Here is a 19,295-nt window from a genome sequence, read left to right on the forward strand (position 1 = left end):
TCCAATAAATTTTTTTTTAAATAATTATTTTAAAACTATTTCAAACATGTTATATTGAGTGCTTCAAAAATTTTGTTGTGCTCTTCTTTCATATTTTATTAGCAGGTAAACAAGAGCAATCTATTTATAAAATGTCCCTGCATGTGTATGTATGACCTATCTTAATTCTAAACGGAAAGAATTATACCTGTTATTTTACAGTCGGAATTTTTGAGTCATTTGGTAAAATACCATTTATTTCAAAAATAAAAAAATATTCAAATCCGGTCATAAAAATATATGATTGTTTTTTCCAAACATTTTAAATATTTTTTTTTCCTAGGTAATTGATATAAATGATAGTAAGTTTTTAATATTTTTTCAAATAAAAATAGAGGTAAAATTTTGAAGTTTATATAAAATTTGTATTTAACAAATAATATTTGATTGTATTTTAGATATTATTTTCTAATTCCCTCTTCAAATATTTTCTTTACTTGGTATTTATATCAATATTTAAGAATTATCTTTCATTAATTATATTTTCAACTTGACACCACCGTTACTCCCCATATCTTGAGTTAACTTACCCTATGAGAAAAAAAAGCTGTTCACTTAAAAATAATGAAATGCTTTCAGTAACATATAAAACGTTGAAGGCGAAGGATGTGCTTGTTGTTTTTCCGCTTTTTTTTAAATTTTAAAATAATTATCAATGAAAATATTAATATATTTTTTTGATTTTTCAAATATATTTTCTAAATTTTACCTGCTTTATAATAAGTATGAATTTATTTTAATATTTCTTCTCAAAAAATAGCCACTTCGATTTAAAAAAACCCATATCAAATAAGGTCGTGCTTTCAAGTTTTTCTCTGAGCATTGGGACTTGTTAGATATAAAGACATTACTTTTAGTATAGCTTTGTTCTCTCTCTCAAAAAGTTGAATCAACTTCAACTTTTGTGCGGGGGTTTTTTAAAACGTTAAATTTACGTATACTGAACTAATACAATTACATATAATTCTTGTCAAAAAATGAATAGATGCATCATAATAAAAAAAAACGATCAGCTTTTTTCCGACCAACCAATGAACAATGAAGAAAAATAGTTCGACTACAAATAGCTCAGCTCAAAAACTACGAACCAATGAATCCAGCTTTAAGGAGTAATGATATTTTTGCCATATAATATCACTATATCGATATAATTTATAGATATTTATCAATGTTTTGTACTTATTTTTTCAATATCTATGTACATTATATGTAATTTAATTATCAAGGATTCATCACGAACAATAACGGTTTCATTTTTTCGATATCCTATGGTAGGATTGGCTTATTCCCTCGTATTATAGGATATCCAAATGGTTATTTTTATTGCCTGTCAAAGCCAATTCTATTTAATGAAATTAAATGGTTGGGTCTTCCACATAACCTCTCCATCTTACTCTATTATTCGCATCGCATTATTAGCATCTTTATCTGTGCCCAGGTTCTTTTTCCACAGTTCGTCGCCAGGTTGTTCGAGGTCTTCCCACTCTACGCTTACCCTGTGGATTCCACTCAAGAGCCTGTCGAGCGATTGCCTCAGATGGTCTCCGCAAGGTATGGCCTATCCATCGCCATTTTCTTCTTTTTATTTGAAGGCCTATTGGTTCCTCGCCGGTTAGTGTCCACAAGTCGTTGTTACTGATTCTTCTTGGCCAGAAGATCCTGCATATTATTCTTAGGCATCTGTTGATGAACACCTGCACTTTGTTTATATTTTTGAGTTTTGCGTGCCATATAGTAGAACTGACTTGACGCAGGAGTTGAATATTCTAATTTTGGTGCCTCTGGCCAAGTGTGGTGACCTCCATATTGCCCACATTCTACCAAACGCTGCTCTACCCAATCCAATTCTATTATTTATGTCTTCTTCAGCTCCCCCATCTGTAGTAATTATACTACCAAGGTAGTTGAACCTCGTGACATCTTCGATTGGCGTTTCGTTAATCTTAAACTGCTCATTGTTTCTACTATTAATTCTGAGTGATTTCGTTTTCTTTATGTTGATTCGTAGACCAGCTACTCTGGCTTTCTCACTCAGAAGGTTAATTTTTCTCTGCATGTCACTATGTGATTGGGCCAGCAGGGCAACGTCGTCGGCATATTCGAGGCTTTCAAGACGACCCATTATTCCCCATCTTATTCCTCTGGGTGTTGTTGTAGTTTCTTTCATTATTTCATCCAAGACAGCATTGAACAGAAGCGGAGAAAGGGGGCATCCTTGTCTTACACCTGTGCTTATTTTTATGGGCTCGCTTAATTTTCCATTATGAAGTATTCTGGTTAATGAAATTGTAAAACTTGCTAAATAAAACTGACGAATTGATAAATATTGATGAACCGCTCTGCATTGATTCCTCACTTTCACGACGAGTTGATACTTTTTGTATGAAAATTTTAATTTTTGACATTTCTCAGAAAATTAAATCAAAATCCACTTCAGTGCGGGTTTGCGATGGTTTTTTTAATAAAAATAATGTGTTCAGTTTATTTCATACGAAAAGAGAAAAATTAAAGAGAAGAGAAAATCCTTTAAGAGAAAAATTACTTTAGTTTTAAATATATGTATCTTAAAGCAAACGAACCAATAAATCCAGTTTAATTTTATCTATTGCTACAACAATTATAAGAATTCGCTGAATATTTCTATTGCAAAACCCATTATTTTTTTATTAAAATATAAAGAACATTTGCTTTGTTATTTTAAGCATGAATATTATTAATAAAAACAACACACGATATTGCCATTATTTACAAAACGAAATCAGAAATGAAATTATAATGGAGAGTCGTTAATGAAATGAAATTAAGATCAAATCCAAATTCACATTTGTGTACAAAAACTCATCCACCCTTGCGGATAATATGACATAAAAATTTAGCTATATCGATATTTCATTCCGATAATATCGTTTATCTTTGACACACCTTCAGTTGTCATAGTCTCCAATACGAATGATATGCTTTGTTTTTCGTTTTTATTTCTATTTTATGATGTTGGCTTTCTTTTAAACAATTGCAATTAAAACAAAAAGCGATTTTTATTGAAACCTGTAGATTTTGTAAAGGTTGTCGGTCAAGCAGAAATTAAATAACGATAATATTAGGATGATATACATGATTTTTCTTGTAAAAGAAATAAGTATGTAAGAATAAAATTCTTAAAAATCCAGGTTGCAGATTGTTACAATTGACCTACTTAAAAAATTATAAAAGACAGCTAAAAAAATTGAAATTTTTCATGTATTAAAATTATCGTAAGAGTAAATTTGCCTATTATGACCGAAATGTGCGAGGTTGCTTCCACACCTGAAAACTACACATTTGAATTATCTTCTCACGCTAATTCAATACTATCAGGTTTAAATGAACTTCGTCTTTATGAAAAACTTTTAGATGTCACGCTAATAGCTGAAGATGCAGAATTTAAGGTTTGTATTTTATAAATGTAGATTAATAAATTTCTACTTGTAGATGTCTACAAATGTTGCAAATATTAACTAGGTACCTATAAATTATTTAGACATTTGTAATGTATAAGGAACACGTACATATCTCTAATTATATTTCGACCACATAATGCCTAGATTATGTGGTACTTGTTTTTAAAATATTGTCTACTTTAAGCTTAATCCGTATTATTATAACCAAAATTGCGGTTTTAAATTTTATTTTTTCTAATTCTGCAGTGTTACAAACTAAAACAACGTATAAATACAATCAAACTTTATTTTGTATTCGTTTATGGAATAATTTGATTTTTTCATATGTCAATGTTATTATTAGGTACTTAAGTATTTAGCAATTTCCGAACAATAAGATCATATAAAAAAAACATTCTTAAGTTGTTTTTAGTTTTAATATGAATTCAACTTCAATTTAAAGCAGACTGAATGCTTTTCATAAATGAATGATTATTCCAATCCGTTATTTGTAATTATATGTATTTAATTACAAAAATAATATCTTATACAGCTCAGACGGTTAAAAAATTGAAAAATTTGGAAGGTTCCTAATAATTTAAAAGTGCTTTTTTTAGGTTCATCGAGCTGTAATGGCAGCATGTTCAGATTATTTTCGAGCAATGTTTACAGATGCAATGAAAGAAGCAAATCAGGCAGAAATTTGTTTAAAAGGTGTAACCGCACGTGGAATCGAATGTCTAATTAACTACGCTTATACTTCAAAATTAAAATTGGATCGAAATAATGTTCAAGACATACTTTCCGCAGCTAATCACGTTCAAATGAATGCAGTTATCGGTGCATGTGCAAACTTTTTAGAATCTCAAATTGACTTAGAAAATTGCGTTGATATAGCGACAATCGCCGAAATTTATTCTTTAGAAAAGTTGAAACAAAAAACGTACAAATATATTTGTTCGAGACTGAAAACTTTTTCTAAAACTAATGAAATCAATCGCTTAACATGGGAACAATTTCTTTATTTGCTAAGTTCTGATTACCCTGTGGATTGCCCAGAAGCAAATATTTTACAAATTGTTATTAATTGGTGCATAGCTCAAAACGTTGATCATGTTATAATACAAAAACTAATCAATAAAGTTCGTTTAGATGAAATAAAACATTTTGATCTCGAGAGTACTTTACGTTTATTTCGTCCACATTTTAGTGTGAATCAGGAAATATATTTTACAGTATTGAAAATAGTTGAACGTTCACAACCAATAAATAAATTTAATATTTCGACAAATAATAGATTACAACTAAATAATAATACAAATGAAACACATGAGGAAATTTTAACAAATTCTAGAGGAATGGAATCAGCTTTAATTAAAATTGGGGGATTTGGAGTAGACGGTATAACAAATAAAATTACATACTACTTACCTAGTCGCAAGAAATGGCATAACTTAACAGTAATACCTCATGTTGAACAAAGTAATTATGGCACTGCTGTTTTAGGGAACGATTTATACGTTGTTGGCGGATGCTATGACGTTTATTTGAAAGAATATATACATCCATTCGGTTTCCGATATTGCCCTATTGCGAATAAATGGACAACAATTGCTCCAATGCAAAATGATCGTTGCAGATTTTCATTAAATGCGATTGGTTCATGCTTGTATGCTGTTGGTGGAGTCAGTGATACAAATGAAAGTGATGAAGGTTGGATTCAAGACATACCAATATCGAATTGTGAAAAGTATAATACAAACACAGATACTTGGGAATATATCGTTAATTTGCCAGAAAATCGAACTCAACATGCGGGAGCAGTTTTAGGATGCAATCTTTACATTTCAGGTACATTAATTTAAATTTATCTTCATTTATTTTTTTATTAATAACAATTGTTTTAATTACTAAATTCCTACTAAATACAAAACAAAATATTCAACTTGCGTGCAATTTGAATATATATTTATTTTTACTGTTTTTTTTTTTAAATATTTAAGTCTTCTTTTAAACAATTCTATAAAAAGAATGTAATAATATAATTTTATCTTTTTTTTTATTTTTTAGGAGGATTGGATCGACATAGAATTTTGTCATCGTTTTGGCGTTACAATACCTTTTATGAAAAATGGGAAGAATTACCTCCAATGTTAGTGCCACGAACTGATCATAATATGCTTGCCATCAATAACAAATTATATGTGTGTGGAGGGTGGTACGAAGATCTTATTAGTGAAACCCGTAGACTTGTACGAACTATCGATAGTTATGACCCTGTACAAAGAACATGGATTGTTGAAACCGAAGTCCCAACACCAAAATACCATGCCGGTATTGTTGCTGTTAATAATGTGATATATATTGTTGGAGGACTACATTCTGACACAGTTTTTGATCGGGCTTCTTCAGCAATACAATGCTTCAACATTGAAACAAAAGAATGGAGTCGTTTAGACGGATACCCGGAAAGTGTTTGGGAATGTAGTTGTGTTTCACTATTCGTTCCAAAATGTCGGGAGGATTTGGAAGTTTTACCACATAAAAAAGAGCCTCATAGTGATAAGTAAATTTTTCCTTTTAATTTATCTTTATTTAAGTCTTCGCAGATTTATCAGGGGATAAGTGGTTCTCTTCGAACCACCCTTTGAGTTCCTTAGTTTTTAGACGAAAGAATATTTATTATTATCCATGACAATATACTTATATAAAAATGTACATATACATTTCGAATAAAAAAATTTACAAAAAATTGAAAAGAAAAAGGAAAGTTTTAAATGTAATCTCCATTTTGTTTTATTGGTAAAATATTTACCCCTTTATTTAATTTCCCTGAAAACAGTACTACAACTGAACTATAACAGAAGTGCAGGAGAACCATAGATAATAAATAACCCAGGACAGGATATCTGTCATTTATGAGGAGAACCATCGCAGAAGCAACAGCATTAAAATAGATCAAGTTTGAAATTAGGTTGAGTGCTCAGTTTTTTTCAAAAAATTGAGTAACTTACCTAATTCTTTAGTGGAAGGAGAGATTTTATTCTTGAAATTTTTTCCTGATGACGTCATATTTTCAAACGTCAATGCTGCCCAGTAATATTTGTAAATTTGCAGATTATGCGCAATCATATAAAAAGTCAATAAAATGGGTTTCTTATTTTTTCAGAAAAATTGCTTGCACGGCTGACAGAAATACAAGCTTGCTTGACATAACAAAAATATCGTACAAATTTCTTTCAACCGTGATGTAACCTCAAAATTTTAATAGGTGAAGTAAAGCAGCTGATTTAAATTGTTTATTTAAATCAATCAGAATTACGACTCTCAAATCTTAAATGGTCCCTTCATATAAAAATAAAAAACACACAAACTTCCAACATTCGAAGTCTTGATAATATTTTTATTTCATTTCATGGATAGCTAATGTTGATTTATTTTTACTTTAAAATTCAATTAACGAAAATGTTTTCTCAAAAAATACGTGTTTTTAATTTACTACAAAAATTGCGCAGTCCGTGGAATCAAAATAAAATAAGTAATCACAATTTACCAAAATCTTTTCAAGAAAGTAAAAGTTTAAAATCATCTTGTTTTAACGACGATGTTCTTTCGAAAATCTTGTACAGTTCATTTTTGGATATGCAAAAGCTAAAATTGGGATATGTAGGGAAAATGATTAACCAAGATATTATGAAAAAGCGTAAATTTAAAAAGGCAGCAGATAAAATTAGGGAAAAACCATTTTCGGTAGCGTTAAAATACCTAGATGTGGACACCAACATTAGAAGAAAAAAAGAAAGGAACTCTGACAATTTAACAGATGAAACTACATATCAAGCGGAAATCTCGAATTTTCCAAAATCTTGGTTAGATGAATACGAATTTTATAATGAAAATGATGAAAGCAAAAATTCTGAGTATGGCACTTGCGGTAAGGCTCTCAATAAATCTATTTGTATGTTTAATATTTGTAAATGTATAATTACAGACCCTCATATTCCGCCTTCCAATATTCCGTGCGGCGGATGTGGAGCTCACCTTCATTGCGTTGATCCTGGATATCCTGGATATATACCTTTGGAAATTTTTAATGGAAGAACTGATGAAGAACTCAAGGTAATTAATACATAATTCTAATATTAGTTTTAATATTAAATATTAATTATTTTTTAATTCTTTTAGACAGTTACTTGTCAAAGATGTCACTTTTTAAAACACTATAACATAGCTTTAGATATAGCATTAGGCCCAGAAGATTATATTAAGATGTTGTCGGTGATCAAAGACAAATTTGCCTTAGCAGTTTTAATTATAGATCTTACCGATTTTCCGTGTTCTATTTCACCGGAATTAAAAGAAATAATAGGCGAGAAAAGACCCGTTGTTATTGTTGGAAATAAAGTTGATCTCCTTCCAAATGATTCAAAAGGTTATATAGCAAATATAAAGAACGTTTTAATTGAAACTGTTAATAGTTTTGGTGAGAAAAATGAAAGAGATCCTTAGAGATTTATTCATCATATGTTTCTCGCAGGTCTAGATAAAATTAATTTAAAAGAAACATGTTTAATATCTGCGAAAACCGGATACGGAGTTGAGGAACTAATTACCGTGTTACATAAAATTTGGAAATATAATGGTGACGTATATTTAATGGGATGCGCGAATGCTGGAAAAAGTTCCCTATTTAATGCTTTATTAAAATCCGATTACTGTAAGGTTGAAGCTACCGATATAATAAAAAGAGCAACAACGTGTTCTTGGCCTGGAACTACATTAAAATTTTTAAAATTCCCTATTTTAAGACCTTCAGGTAATCATTAACTTAAATAATAACAGAAATAACTTTCCGTTAATACACTCTTTTTACAGATATTAGAGTGTATGAAAGATTTCGCCGTCTTAAATCTGAACAAATGCAAAAAGAAGCCGAAAAAAATTTACGAAGAGACCAACTATCAGTAACAGGAAAAATCAGGGATGCTACTTTAATTGGTCATATTGGTATAAAAAAGTTAATACAAATAGAAAAATTTCTGTAATAAATTTTTGTGTATAAGGTACAACATTCAAAAATATAACAGAGGTGAATGATCCATTTTCTCCAGCAACAGCCGTTCAACCTATTCTAACTCTAGATGAAAATAGTAAGATTTATTCCCAAAGTAAATGGTGTTATGACACTCCTGGCGTTATACATTCAGAACAGGTATTCATTTTATTAAAATGAAATGATTTTTTTTTATGAAGTATTAATTTGAATTAGCTTCATGATTTGCTAACTACAGAAGAATTGCTTTTGGCAATACCAACGCAAATGATTACTCCACGTGCTTTTAAAATAGCGGTTGGAATGACTCTCTTTTTGGCTGGACTTGGGAGGATCGATTTTGTTAGTGGAAATTTGGATTATGTGAAGTAATAATTAATGGTTTAAAAAACTATATATGCATTTACTTTACATGACTTGTTAAAGGTTGTACGTATTTTCTTCATTAAAATTGCCAATACTTATAACGAATACTGTTGACGCGAAATATGTTTACCATAAATTATTAGGATCTCCGTACTTACAAGTTCCTAAAGGTGATATTGATCGTTTGGCTAAATGGCCTGCTTTAGAATCATCTGAAATAATTGTAGAAGGTATTGATAAGGATATAGCTACTAGTGGTAAGTTTGACTTAATTTCAAATCAAAATTAGAAATAAACATTTTTTTTATACTTTAGATATATTATTGTCATCAGCTGGTTGGGTTAGTTTAAAATTATCAAACACAGAGAAGTGCAAATTTTTAGTTTGGTCTCCAGAAAAACGAGGAATATTTTTAAGAAAGCCAGCTTTAGTACGATATCCTGATAAATTATGTGGCAACAAAATCAGGAAGTCACTGGCTTACAAAATTGGAAAACCCTTTGTTCTTTATAAAAAATAAATTAAAGTTAGAACTTTTTTCTCTTTTTCATATTTTTTTTTAATTAAAAATAAAAAAAATTAAAAAATCGTTTTTTTTTTTTTAAATACTCTAAGCGGTTAAGTATAAGGCACAGGAATTTATGCCACATTTATTTAGTGAACCATTTAGTGATTATTTATGCGCGAAGATTTTACTCGTACAACTCTAGTTTCCAAATGCAGTTTTCCCTCATCTGAAGTAAAATTTTTTTACTTTCGTTTTACGGTTATAAAAGTCAAAGAAATTGTAAGAATAACGGTACTAATGCAAGGATGCAAGATTTTAAGGATTGGATTAATACCGTGATAACCAAAATATAGAATACGAATTTAAAGTCCAGATATTTCCATTTTTAACAGAAAAGTTTACAAACATTCCCTTTAGATCGTAACTCATTTCGCATGTATTTGCCAAAGTATTTTTGAGTAGCTTTCAACGTCATATTCTAAAAAAAATCTAATTTAGGAAGTGATTTTATGAAATTAGAAAAATAAAAATACAAACCATTTTATGTAGCATATTTTATTTTTTTTAATTAAGTAATCACTTAATTTTGTTTTTCTTTTTGTACATTCATTTTAAAATATGCAAAAGTCATGTGAAAATGATTATAGTATATGCAAAATTATATGTTGTATTAAAATCATAAATGTATAATGTACTAATTTTACAATATACATAATATGTAGAATAATATTATTTGCTACTATAATATCTTGAATTGGTATAATTATATTTGCTTTCTAAATTAAATATAAAAATTATTTTTATTTTTAAAGACTTTACAAAGTATCTAAAAAAAATATTAAAAACAAATATATTTTAACATAAAACATTAATGAATTATTACGAATTAATATTTTTGACTTATTTTAAAATAAAAACAATTTTCATGTCTACAAATATAAATATCACAATTGAAACCAAAATAAGACTAGAAATCAAGCTTAAAACTAAAAAATTTTTACACAAAAAGTATTCATGTAAAAAAAATGTGAGCTTTCCTTAAATGATTGAGTTTATAATAATAATAAAATTAACAAATATTGGTGTACATATTTGAAAATTTTTTCATTATCTGTTATTTAATAAAAATTTTTAGAAAAAAGAAGCATAAACAACAAAGAACATTAAAAATTAAACAAAAAAAATTTATGTTTTAAACAATCTCGTGCGAATACTATGTAAAGTGAAACCTAATTTGGAAATAATGTTCAAGAAATATAAGTACGGCTGTACATAATTTAACATAGTACAAAGTTTAACACTCTTCTACCAAAAACAAAAAGACAAAATAAAAAATCAAAAAAGAACTACATATATGAAAGCTTTTCATATCATATGTGCGCTAAATTAATTTTCTCTTATTTATAATTAAATTACAATTAAAAACTATTATAGATATTTCAATTTTCATTTTCAAGTTATATAATAATGTCATAGTATAATCTAGTTTATGATTAATTCTTTCATTTACAAGTTAAAAAACTAATCATTTTGATCTTTTGCAATTTAACACTAATAAGATGTATGACATGTCTACACTTTTAACTTTCGTAAAATCCATAAAATGTTCAAGTTTTAAAATTTAAAATAAATGTAATATTTTGTATAATATACATGTATATAGCTTAACAAGTAGTGATGTACTCTTCAAGTGTATGCTTTTTTTGTTGCTTAATATTGACATGTAGTTTTTATTTTTAAAACTAACTTATAAAATTTCATATTTTTATGTAATTTTGATTAATTTTATATGTTTTCTTGAAACAATTTTTCTTAAATATTCCGATTGAAAAGAAAGTTTTCAAAAAATTTTATTTTTAATATTAAAATTTTTATATCCATTATTGGTTGGTACATTATTTTTTAGGCAACTAAAATGTCATCAGGCATTAGCTCTGAGTCTAATGATTTGTTGTTTAGTTTAAAAAAGTAATTGTCACTGCTACCAGTTTGGCTAGAAATATGTGATTTCGAGCTGGACGTCATCGTTTCTAAGTCCTCAAGATCTTGACTTCGTCGATAACTAAAAAGGTAATAAGATAAGACGAAAAATTTGCAAATTTATTTAAAAATATTAAAGTATAGAACTTGTATGGAATAGTTTATTTTGTATGTTTTTTTCCCAATTTTACTTATTCTTTTACCGTTAAATAGTTTTTTAAAAGATACAGTTAAAATCATTTTATTTTTAAATTAAATATTGAATAATTTTAAGTTTATAAGAACCTCATATACCTTATATACAAAAATACAAATATCATATACATATGCATAACAAAATCTTATTTTAGCTTTTACCTGCTAACTGGTCTACTATAATTTGATAAAGCAGGACTAGCTCTATGATTACTGTTACTATTATTACTATCATTATCATCACCGGAATTATATATATCGCATTGATCTAGATATTCAGATGTTAAATAAGTTGGTAATTCGGTTTCGTCTTCATCGGCTCCTACGTAGTCTTCTTGTAAATCTTGTTGAGCTTCAACCATATTTAACCACTGCGAATTGTGGTTTCTAAACTTTTCGAGCTAGAATATTTTTTCGATTATATAATCGTGAATATAAGCAGAAAATGTGTGTTGGTTTTGACAACAAAATATACCTTTATCCTAGAAGCCCATTCTGAATCCGACATAGCTATAATATCGAGACAATAGTCGCAAATTTTTCGAATTTCAGAGTTTTTGTCATGCATCAAGTCAATCAAATACGCAGGTGATTCTAAAATTTAATATTCGCTATTTCATTAATACTCTTCGTTAGAGTTACAAAATTTCTTACCTGTTTCTTTTATCATATATGCACGGGTACTTTCATTTTTCAATATTTGCCAAAATACAAAACATATCTGTAAAACTATTTCATCATCTTCTTGTTTTGCTTTTAATAGCTCAATCAATGAAGTAACAACATTTGATCGACATAGCAACATTGCACAAGATTCATCACAAGAACACGTTCCCAGTAATATAACGGTGTCTAAAACTAAGTCGTCTAATCTTTTACCCGGCATCAATGTGTCACGAATCCATGGTATCAACTCAAAATTTTGCAATATTTGCGAGTAATCTAAATCTGGTAAAGATAAGTTGCCCAAAATTCCAATACATTCCACAATAAAGTCCTCATTGTCGCAAATAGTAATAATTTTAGCCAAATCTCCAACAAAATCGATAAAACAGTTACGTAAACTTTCATGCTGCGAAACATTTCGTATCATTTTCATTAAAAACGCATCTTCGTATTTAAATGCTCTTTCCATTAAACTATGCAAACGAGTGCGGTCTGCCATTATCTGTGCGTTACGTTTGTTAAGGGCTAAATTAATACATAAAGCTATCAAATCTAAATCGCATTTTTTATTCAGATTCAAAATTAAACAGTCAGTTACTAGAGGTACACATTCCGTATAAGTAAACATTGACTTTACTTTGTCGTCTAAACTGAAATGATACAAAATTTTGACAACTATCCCGTGATGCTTATCGTCGCTTAAAAATGCAACTAATTTTGGTAGATATCCTGCACGAACCATCTTAGATCTAATTTTTCCATCAAAAGACAAATTGAAAATTAATTTTAGGGTAACTTGTACCAAATCAGCATGTCCGCTATTGAGTAAACGTGGTAATTTATCAATTATATTCAGTTCGTTCATTTCATCTTTGTTATCGCATACTATGGAAAGCTTCTTTAAAAAAGTGGTAACCAGCACCAATAGTTCTATGTTTTGTCGATCTAGAGCTTTAACAAGCATTTTAACTACATTCTTTCTTCGCATTTTTTCTTCTAGTTTTACGTTTTCAGCCATATTTAGCAATAAATAAAAAGCAACTCTAAGTAACTGTTCTTGCTTTCTAGCAAAAACTTTTAAATGTTTGTTAAGGCGATCAATTTCATCTTTTTTGGCCTTAGGATCATTAGAACCATTTAACTTTTCAGAACTGTTTGATTTCATATCCTGGGAAGATTTTTCTATTTCTGAAGACAACTGCTCATGAAAGCTGTTATTCAAAATTTGTGATTTTATTAAAGATGAAGTCAGTGTTCCATGATAACTTGACCAATTCCCTGATTTTGGTCTTTGTTTTAGTTCTGGGATGCGGCGACGCGGTGGCTCCATCTAAAAAATACAGGTTGAATAAATGTAATACATATATTTCTAATATAAAAGAAGCACTTCTTTTGGTTTTTCTTCATTCATAATATCTAAAAAGTCTTCTGAGCTTTTATTTAATTTTTCTTTACTGGCGTCTCGACTTTCCATTGGATTTTTGCGGACATCCAACTCATTGCGCATACTTTCATATCTGCGCAACTCATAGTCTATAACATCCATACATAAGGAACCAATCTAAAATAAATGAAACCTATAAGCGAATTTATTTAAAAAATAAATTTTTTAAAAATCCAGTTTTAACATTTGAACATGAAACTGGAGTCTTTAAAACTGTAAAACAATTTTCAATACTTTGTACTGGACAATCACAGGATGAAATTTAGTATATGTTGAAAAGCAAAAGAATGTATATATTATATTAGTTGAAAGGTCTAAACTTTTACGCCAGTCTTCTCTAAGCACGCGCGATAATGCGCTTAATGCAGCCTCTGATTAAATGGAAAAAATTTTTTTGTAAAGACAATTAAAATTTTTGAAAATTCTCAATAAATTCTCAAGTTAATATTTTGGGCATTACCATTTTTTTCTAATTCTTCTAAATTATCGGGGTTTCTAGCCACGCTTAATATCAAACTTGACCCTCGAATTCGTTCATTAACATCTTCGTATAATAGTTCGACATATTCATCTAGGTTTCTAATAGAAGCATCGGGTGGGCTTGGTTTAGCCGAGTGACGAGATGCTGATCTTTGACTATTATTGTCTGAAAAAAATTCACATTACTTAACGCTTAATTTTATTTCTTATATAAAAACATTTACCATTACCAACATTGGCTTTACGATTTTTTAAATAATAAATAATTTGCTCAACTTCAGAAAGTTGTGATTTGTGTATCAAATCACATTTTTCTACCACTTCTCGTGCTAAAACAGCTGGATCTGTTTTAGAATTTAGTGACTTTAATCGAATAATTCTTTGGCATTCCTGGTAATTAGAATGATTATAAAAATAACTTGTGTATTTTCATAACTCCATTTGAAATATTGATAATTATTTAACAAAAAAATAATATAATGGGAATAAAATAGATACCAAAACAACTTCACTTTAGGAAGGATATAAAATGCTATGTATATGAAAATGTATATAATATACCTACACATTAAATGTATTTATTTTGGGGGAATAATATTTCATATAATGAAATATTATTCATATTCACTAAGTTAAAACCGTTTTATGTGTATGTAGTATGCATAAAAATATGTCCATGTAACTTTTCAAGTAATTCCTAAATAGATTTTAAATATTTAAAGCCAAAACCGATTTTATTACTTTTATATTACTTTTCGTAATATATATCAAAATAAAAAGTTTAATTAAAATTCACAAAGATCGACCTTGAAAAAAGCATTAAAAACATGTTTGCTTAATTCGGTATTTTCAATGAAATATCTACTACCTGTAAATGCATTTATAAATTAAAAGCAAACTATAGTCTAAAACTCTTAAATCTGCAAATCAACTTATCAAATTTGCAAGCAAACAATTCCAGTTCGATTAAATAATTTACTAAATGAAGAGTTGTTTAAAAAAGTATGAGTCATTAAAAATAACGTCATAGTAATTTGTTTTATACACTACGCAAGGGAAAATCGATAATCAAATTCATTTAGTATTTTTGCCATACTTTTTTATCCTCTAACATAGGATTATCTGGTTCACCAAAAACTGCAGCTTCTAATTGGTAGTTTACTACCAATGCCTTTTCAGTTGGATGTGGCTCTATGGTTCCTCCTTTCCATTTTCTGAAAAAAATTATTTGATCAAGTTTACAATCAGATTAAACTTTTTAGGAATTGCTACATAGGTAACAAATATTTATACGTACTTTTTTATGTATTTTGCATCATCAGACATTCTTATTAAACACTTTATAATATAATAACAATAATGAATGGCAATAAAAATAATAATCAAACCCGATACGATATTAAAAATAAATTTAATGAACATACAAAACCTACAGAATAAATAAAGTCATTGCAGCATTGACGCCTGAATTTTGTATTGATTTTTAAAAATTGACAATTAAGGAAAAGCGTCAATGTAGAAACCAGTTTGAAATTGATTTGACATATTAATGAGAAACATTTTAGGGTATTTGGTAAAAGTACATTACAAATTCGACATTTGTTTTTGCGTACATCTTTGAATTGTTAGTAAAGTGTATATCTTTGAATTGTTAGTAATATGCGAATAAGGGAACGGCATGCCGTTAATTCGGAATATACATCAATTTATGAATTAGTAGTCTTTTATTTTTTCTATTGCTTCTTTGAAATTTGTATTACAAACCGATTGAATTTTTTGAATTTTTTTAGATTTATCATATAGTACGGAATGTTTTTTCATAGATAACATACTAAATAATAAAGTGCTTATAAGGGCAAACTTTTTTTTAAATTTTTTAATGGTTTCCGTCCATTGCTTTAACGTAAAGTTTATGTTATTAAGTTTATGTATTTCTCACTTTTGTAAATATGTACATACATAGTTGTTACTTTAAAATGCATGTTTTAATTTGCAGAACGTTATTCTCTTTGCTTTGTTTTTTCCTTTGTTAAAAATGAGTTCAGAGTATGTTTATGAAATATTCGACCTTATATTAAAGGAATAGTAGCAAATCGCCGAAGTCAAATTTCTCATTCTTTGAGAATATACAGGATGTGTCCCATAAGGTGCCAATAATTTCAGGGATGATTCTTTGATAAAATAAAACAAAAATTCTGTCTTTGACGAGTTGTATCTTGAAAACTATGACTCAAAACAAAATAATTGATTGATTATTTTAATTTGATTAATATGAACAATCAATCGCCTGTAAAACATATGAAACGCCTAATGATAACTCTATGTTGCATGGTTCCGAAGTTATAAGGATTTATTTATATGCAGGAAAAGTCTAATACCTTTTTCTTCAACAGGCTTTAGATCAAAAACGAAAAAAAATCTTAAATTATTTGCCACCCTATGTGAAAAACCCAGTATAAATAAAATAAATATATGAATAACTGTTTTATTAAAATGGTGCCGCTAGGTTTTGGGAAATATTGGTTGGTGTCGCAAAATGCGACAGGTTGAGAATCACTGGCTTAGTGTATTGCAAGAGAATGAGAGATCATATGTTCTGACGGCTACAAAAATAATTGTGTACTAAGTATGTAATTTTGAAGTTGAATATTCTAAGGAATTACATATTTAAACGTTTCAGCCTGATGCTTAAATTTTTGAATAAATAATCTAGAAGTAACCGGAAAGTAAATGGAAAATGATAGTATTTATCGTTTAGAAGGGACCACGGAAACAAAAGGTGGCCTGGTTATTAAGAAAAAATCGGAGGATAAAGTGGTGAGTGCTCCGAAAGCTTCGATTTTAGGGCTAGACAAATTAGCGGCACAAAGAAGAAAAGAACGAGAGGATGCAGAGCGAAAAATATCTTTTAAATCAACTGAGTATGATGATGACAGAGAAGTTTCATCTCCGGTTTTTAAAATTCCTGACGCTGATAGTTTTCATAAATTAAACCGTCAAATTCGGCAGTCAAGAATTGAAACTCCTTCTCATACGGGTGGGGTTTCAGAAAAAGCAAGAAACCGTTTAATTGAGCATCTTAATAGAGATCGTAGTAAAATAAACGTCGTCAGCGCTACCACAAAAGATAGAAAACGTCATTCATCCGACGATAGCGATAATCATCGAAAAGAAAGATATCGGGAAGGCTTTAAAGAAAGAATTAAAGGTCGCGATCGTGAGCACAATCGCATGAGAGATGAAGACAAAATTCGTGAGCGTAATTATAAAGATAAGCATGGAAGTTATGAAAAATATTCAAGAGATCCTGATTCGTCTCGTTCTATTAAAACCCCACGTTTTAAAGATGAACCAAGAACGCCATTATATTTCGAAAAGGATTCGGTTTCGTCATCTTCGTGGGATGATGATGAAGAGCAATCTTCGGGTTTCAAAAAATCTACTTGGGATTTTCCTACTCCAAAGACATTTTCTAAAACTAAAGGTGATTTTTCAGCACGTAGTAACGTTAGCAGCGATACAAAATATCCCAATAACATTAAAAAAGAAAGCGGAACTCCTAGACCAACTCCTGCTCACAAGTACAATATTTGGGCGAATGAAAGAAAAAAATCCGGAGCTACTCCAACAACTAGTCGTCAAGGTTCAAGTAGCAATAGTCAACCATGGGGTTATAAAGATGAAGATAGAGATTTATGGGAAGAAGAACAAAGGCGTCTTGATAGAGAATGGTACAACATGGATGAAGGATATGATGAAGAAAATAACCCCTTTAATGGAAACGCAGAATATTTCAAAAAACGTGAAGAGCAAATAGAACTAAAGCGAACTAAACGAATAAGTGCCCAACAACGACAAATCAATAAGGATAACGAGTTATGGGAAAGAAACAGAATGCTGACATCAGGTGTTGTCATGTCAATTAACGTGAACGAAGATTTCGACGAAGAAGCTGTTGAAAGGGTTCATTTACTAGGTATCATTAATTTAATTTATTTAAAAACAAAAAAATAAAAACCTAAAATAAATTTTAGTTCATCATATCGTTCCACCATTCCTGGATGGCAGAATAGTTTTTACAAAACAACCAGAGCCTGTAATTCCAGTTAAAGATCCTACATCAGATATGGCATTGATATCCAGAAAAGGAAGCGCTTTAGTAAGAACTTACAGAGAACAAAAAGAGCGAAGAAAAGCTCAAAAAAAACATTGGGAATTGGGTGGCACAAAATTGGGTAATATTATGGGAATAGAAAAGAAAAAAGATGATGAGGATTCGAAATATGATGAAGAAACCGACTCAACGGACTATCGCAAAGATCAAAAATTCGCAGAGCATATGAAAGATTCCAATAGTGGGGGAAAAAGTGCATTTTCGCAAAATAAATCTATATTGCAACAGCGGAGATATTTGCCAGTGTTTGCAGTAAGACAAGAGTTGCTCAATGTAATTCGGGAAAATTCAGTAGTAATAATAGTTGGAGAAACTGGAAGTGGCAAAACCACACAGTTAACTCAATATCTTCATGAAGACGGTTATAGTAAATTCGGTATAGTCGGTTGTACACAACCTAGGAGAGTAGCTGCCATGTCGGTAGCAAAACGTGTTTCAGACGAAATGGGAACAAAATTGGGTAATTATAAATCAAAATTGATTGAATAAAAAATAATAAAATAATGGCTTTTAAAATTTTAGGAGAGGAAGTTGGTTATGCAATCAGATTTGAAGACTGTACTTCAGAAAAAACTGTAATAAAATATATGACAGATGGTATTTTATTAAGAGAGAGTTTAAGAGATCCTGATTTAGATAATTACTCGGCAATTATAATGGATGAAGCTCATGAGAGATCTCTTTCAACAGATGTCTTATTTGGATTATTACGGGAGGTAAGTGCTTTAATTTTAAACTACTCTGTAATTTTTTGGTGTCATACTTTACAATTTTGATGAAATGTATTTTGTAAAAAAAACCAAACGGCAGTCAGCAATAACTACTGTCTGAGCAATATTTTCATAGCTTATAAAGTTACGATTCTATACTCAAAAAACTTGAAATTAACTCTTAAAAATGGGAAAATTATTTCTAAATCAAATTACAAACAGTAATAAAAATTAGATTTTAATAATGTTTATGGCAATAAAAA

At 29.3% G+C, this 19,295-nt stretch overlaps 5 protein-coding genes across 6 annotated transcripts in view; 3 read left to right on the top strand and 2 right to left on the bottom strand.

The window, feature by feature from the left end:
* Window positions 1-1,463: 1,463 nt before the first annotated feature.
* Window positions 1,464-2,206, bottom strand: LOC129614181 (uncharacterized). The gene is made up of 2 exons (XM_055528611.1): window positions 1,861-2,206; window positions 1,464-1,633 (listed from the first exon to the last, which is right to left on the bottom strand). The coding sequence occupies exons 1-2, from the start codon at window positions 2,204-2,206 to the stop codon at window positions 1,464-1,466; spliced, it is 516 nt and encodes a 171-aa protein (XP_055384586.1).
* Window positions 2,207-2,994: 788 nt separating this feature from the next.
* LOC129610527 (kelch-like protein 26) lies at window positions 2,995-6,213 on the top strand. The gene is made up of 3 exons (XM_055523143.1): window positions 2,995-3,464; window positions 4,073-5,306; window positions 5,526-6,213. Exons 1-3 carry the CDS (start codon window positions 3,312-3,314, stop codon window positions 6,023-6,025), a joined length of 1,887 nt encoding a protein of 628 aa, XP_055379118.1. The 5' UTR covers window positions 2,995-3,311; the 3' UTR covers window positions 6,026-6,213.
* A 458-nt stretch (window positions 6,214-6,671) lies between these two features.
* LOC129611003 (nitric oxide-associated protein 1) lies at window positions 6,672-9,425 on the top strand. Its single transcript, XM_055523904.1, has 9 exons — window positions 6,672-7,389; window positions 7,447-7,574; window positions 7,641-7,938; window positions 7,993-8,271; window positions 8,331-8,462; window positions 8,519-8,667; window positions 8,725-8,876; window positions 8,935-9,131; window positions 9,190-9,425. The coding sequence occupies exons 1-9, from the start codon at window positions 6,882-6,884 to the stop codon at window positions 9,393-9,395; spliced, it is 2,049 nt and encodes a 682-aa protein (XP_055379879.1). The 5' UTR covers window positions 6,672-6,881; the 3' UTR covers window positions 9,396-9,425.
* Window positions 9,426-10,059: 634 nt separating this feature from the next.
* On the bottom strand, window positions 10,060-15,605 carry LOC129607956 (kinesin-associated protein 3). 2 transcript variants are annotated; one of them, XM_055519243.1, is made up of 10 exons: window positions 15,446-15,605; window positions 15,245-15,362; window positions 14,373-14,538; window positions 14,129-14,314; window positions 13,903-14,039; window positions 13,612-13,785; window positions 12,213-13,554; window positions 12,034-12,152; window positions 11,803-11,959; window positions 10,060-11,445 (listed from the first exon to the last, which is right to left on the bottom strand). In XM_055519243.1, the coding sequence occupies exons 1-10, from the start codon at window positions 15,568-15,570 to the stop codon at window positions 11,414-11,416; spliced, it is 2,556 nt and encodes an 851-aa protein (XP_055375218.1). In that variant the 5' UTR covers window positions 15,571-15,605; the 3' UTR covers window positions 10,060-11,413. The 2 variants fall into 2 exon arrangements, with proteins under 2 accessions (XP_055375218.1, XP_055375210.1); XM_055519235.1 differs by having other exon boundaries at window positions 10,063-11,445; window positions 11,721-11,959.
* A 1,118-nt stretch (window positions 15,606-16,723) lies between these two features.
* The window catches only part of LOC129613644 (pre-mRNA-splicing factor ATP-dependent RNA helicase PRP16), a 46,173-nt gene continuing 43,601 nt past the window's right edge, over window positions 16,724-19,295 (top strand). Inside the window, exons 1-4 of the mRNA XM_055527796.1 lie at window positions 16,724-16,774; window positions 16,829-18,124; window positions 18,183-18,782; window positions 18,845-19,038. Coding sequence (XP_055383771.1) covers window positions 16,879-18,124; window positions 18,183-18,782; window positions 18,845-19,038 — 2,040 coding nt within the window. The 5' untranslated portion in view covers window positions 16,724-16,774; window positions 16,829-16,878. The remainder of the gene's footprint in view (window positions 16,775-16,828; window positions 18,125-18,182; window positions 18,783-18,844; window positions 19,039-19,295) is intronic.

Source organism: Condylostylus longicornis, unplaced genomic scaffold (genome assembly GCF_029603195.1).
Source record: "Condylostylus longicornis isolate FDR11 unplaced genomic scaffold, ASM2960319v2 ptg000004l, whole genome shotgun sequence".
NCBI classification, from domain to species: domain Eukaryota; kingdom Metazoa; phylum Arthropoda; class Insecta; order Diptera; family Dolichopodidae; genus Condylostylus; species Condylostylus longicornis.

Excerpts from the sequence above, each read along its gene's own strand:
- LOC129614181 (XM_055528611.1), bottom strand. The coding sequence starts at position 2,206 with ATGAAAGAAACTACAACAACACCCAGAGGAATAAGATGGGGAATAATG. Across the intron at positions 1,634-1,860 it reads ATTGGGTAGAGCAGCGTTTG|GCCTTCAAATAAAAAGAAGA; the intron begins GTAGAATGTGGG and ends AGGAACCAATAG.
- LOC129610527 (XM_055523143.1), top strand. The coding sequence starts at position 3,312 with ATGACCGAAATGTGCGAGGTTGCTTCCACACCTGAAAACTACACATTT. Across the intron at positions 3,465-4,072 it reads CTGAAGATGCAGAATTTAAG|GTTCATCGAGCTGTAATGGC; the intron begins GTTTGTATTTTA and ends TGCTTTTTTTAG. Across the intron at positions 5,307-5,525 it reads ATGCAATCTTTACATTTCAG|GAGGATTGGATCGACATAGA; the intron begins GTACATTAATTT and ends TTTATTTTTTAG.
- LOC129611003 (XM_055523904.1), top strand. The coding sequence starts at position 6,882 with ATGTTGATTTATTTTTACTTTAAAATTCAATTAACGAAAATGTTTTCT. Across the intron at positions 7,575-7,640 it reads GAACTGATGAAGAACTCAAG|ACAGTTACTTGTCAAAGATG; the intron begins GTAATTAATACA and ends TAATTCTTTTAG. Across the intron at positions 8,463-8,518 it reads TACTTTAATTGGTCATATTG|GTACAACATTCAAAAATATA; the intron begins GTATAAAAAAGT and ends TTTGTGTATAAG.
- LOC129607956 (XM_055519235.1), bottom strand. The coding sequence starts at position 15,570 with ATGTTCATTAAATTTATTTTTAATATCGTATCGGGTTTGATTATTATT. Across the intron at positions 14,539-15,244 it reads CTATGTTAGAGGATAAAAAA|GAATGCCAAAGAATTATTCG; the intron begins GTATGGCAAAAA and ends TCTAATTACCAG. Across the intron at positions 13,555-13,611 it reads ATGAAGAAAAACCAAAAGAA|ATGGAGCCACCGCGTCGCCG; the intron begins GTGCTTCTTTTA and ends TGTATTTTTTAG.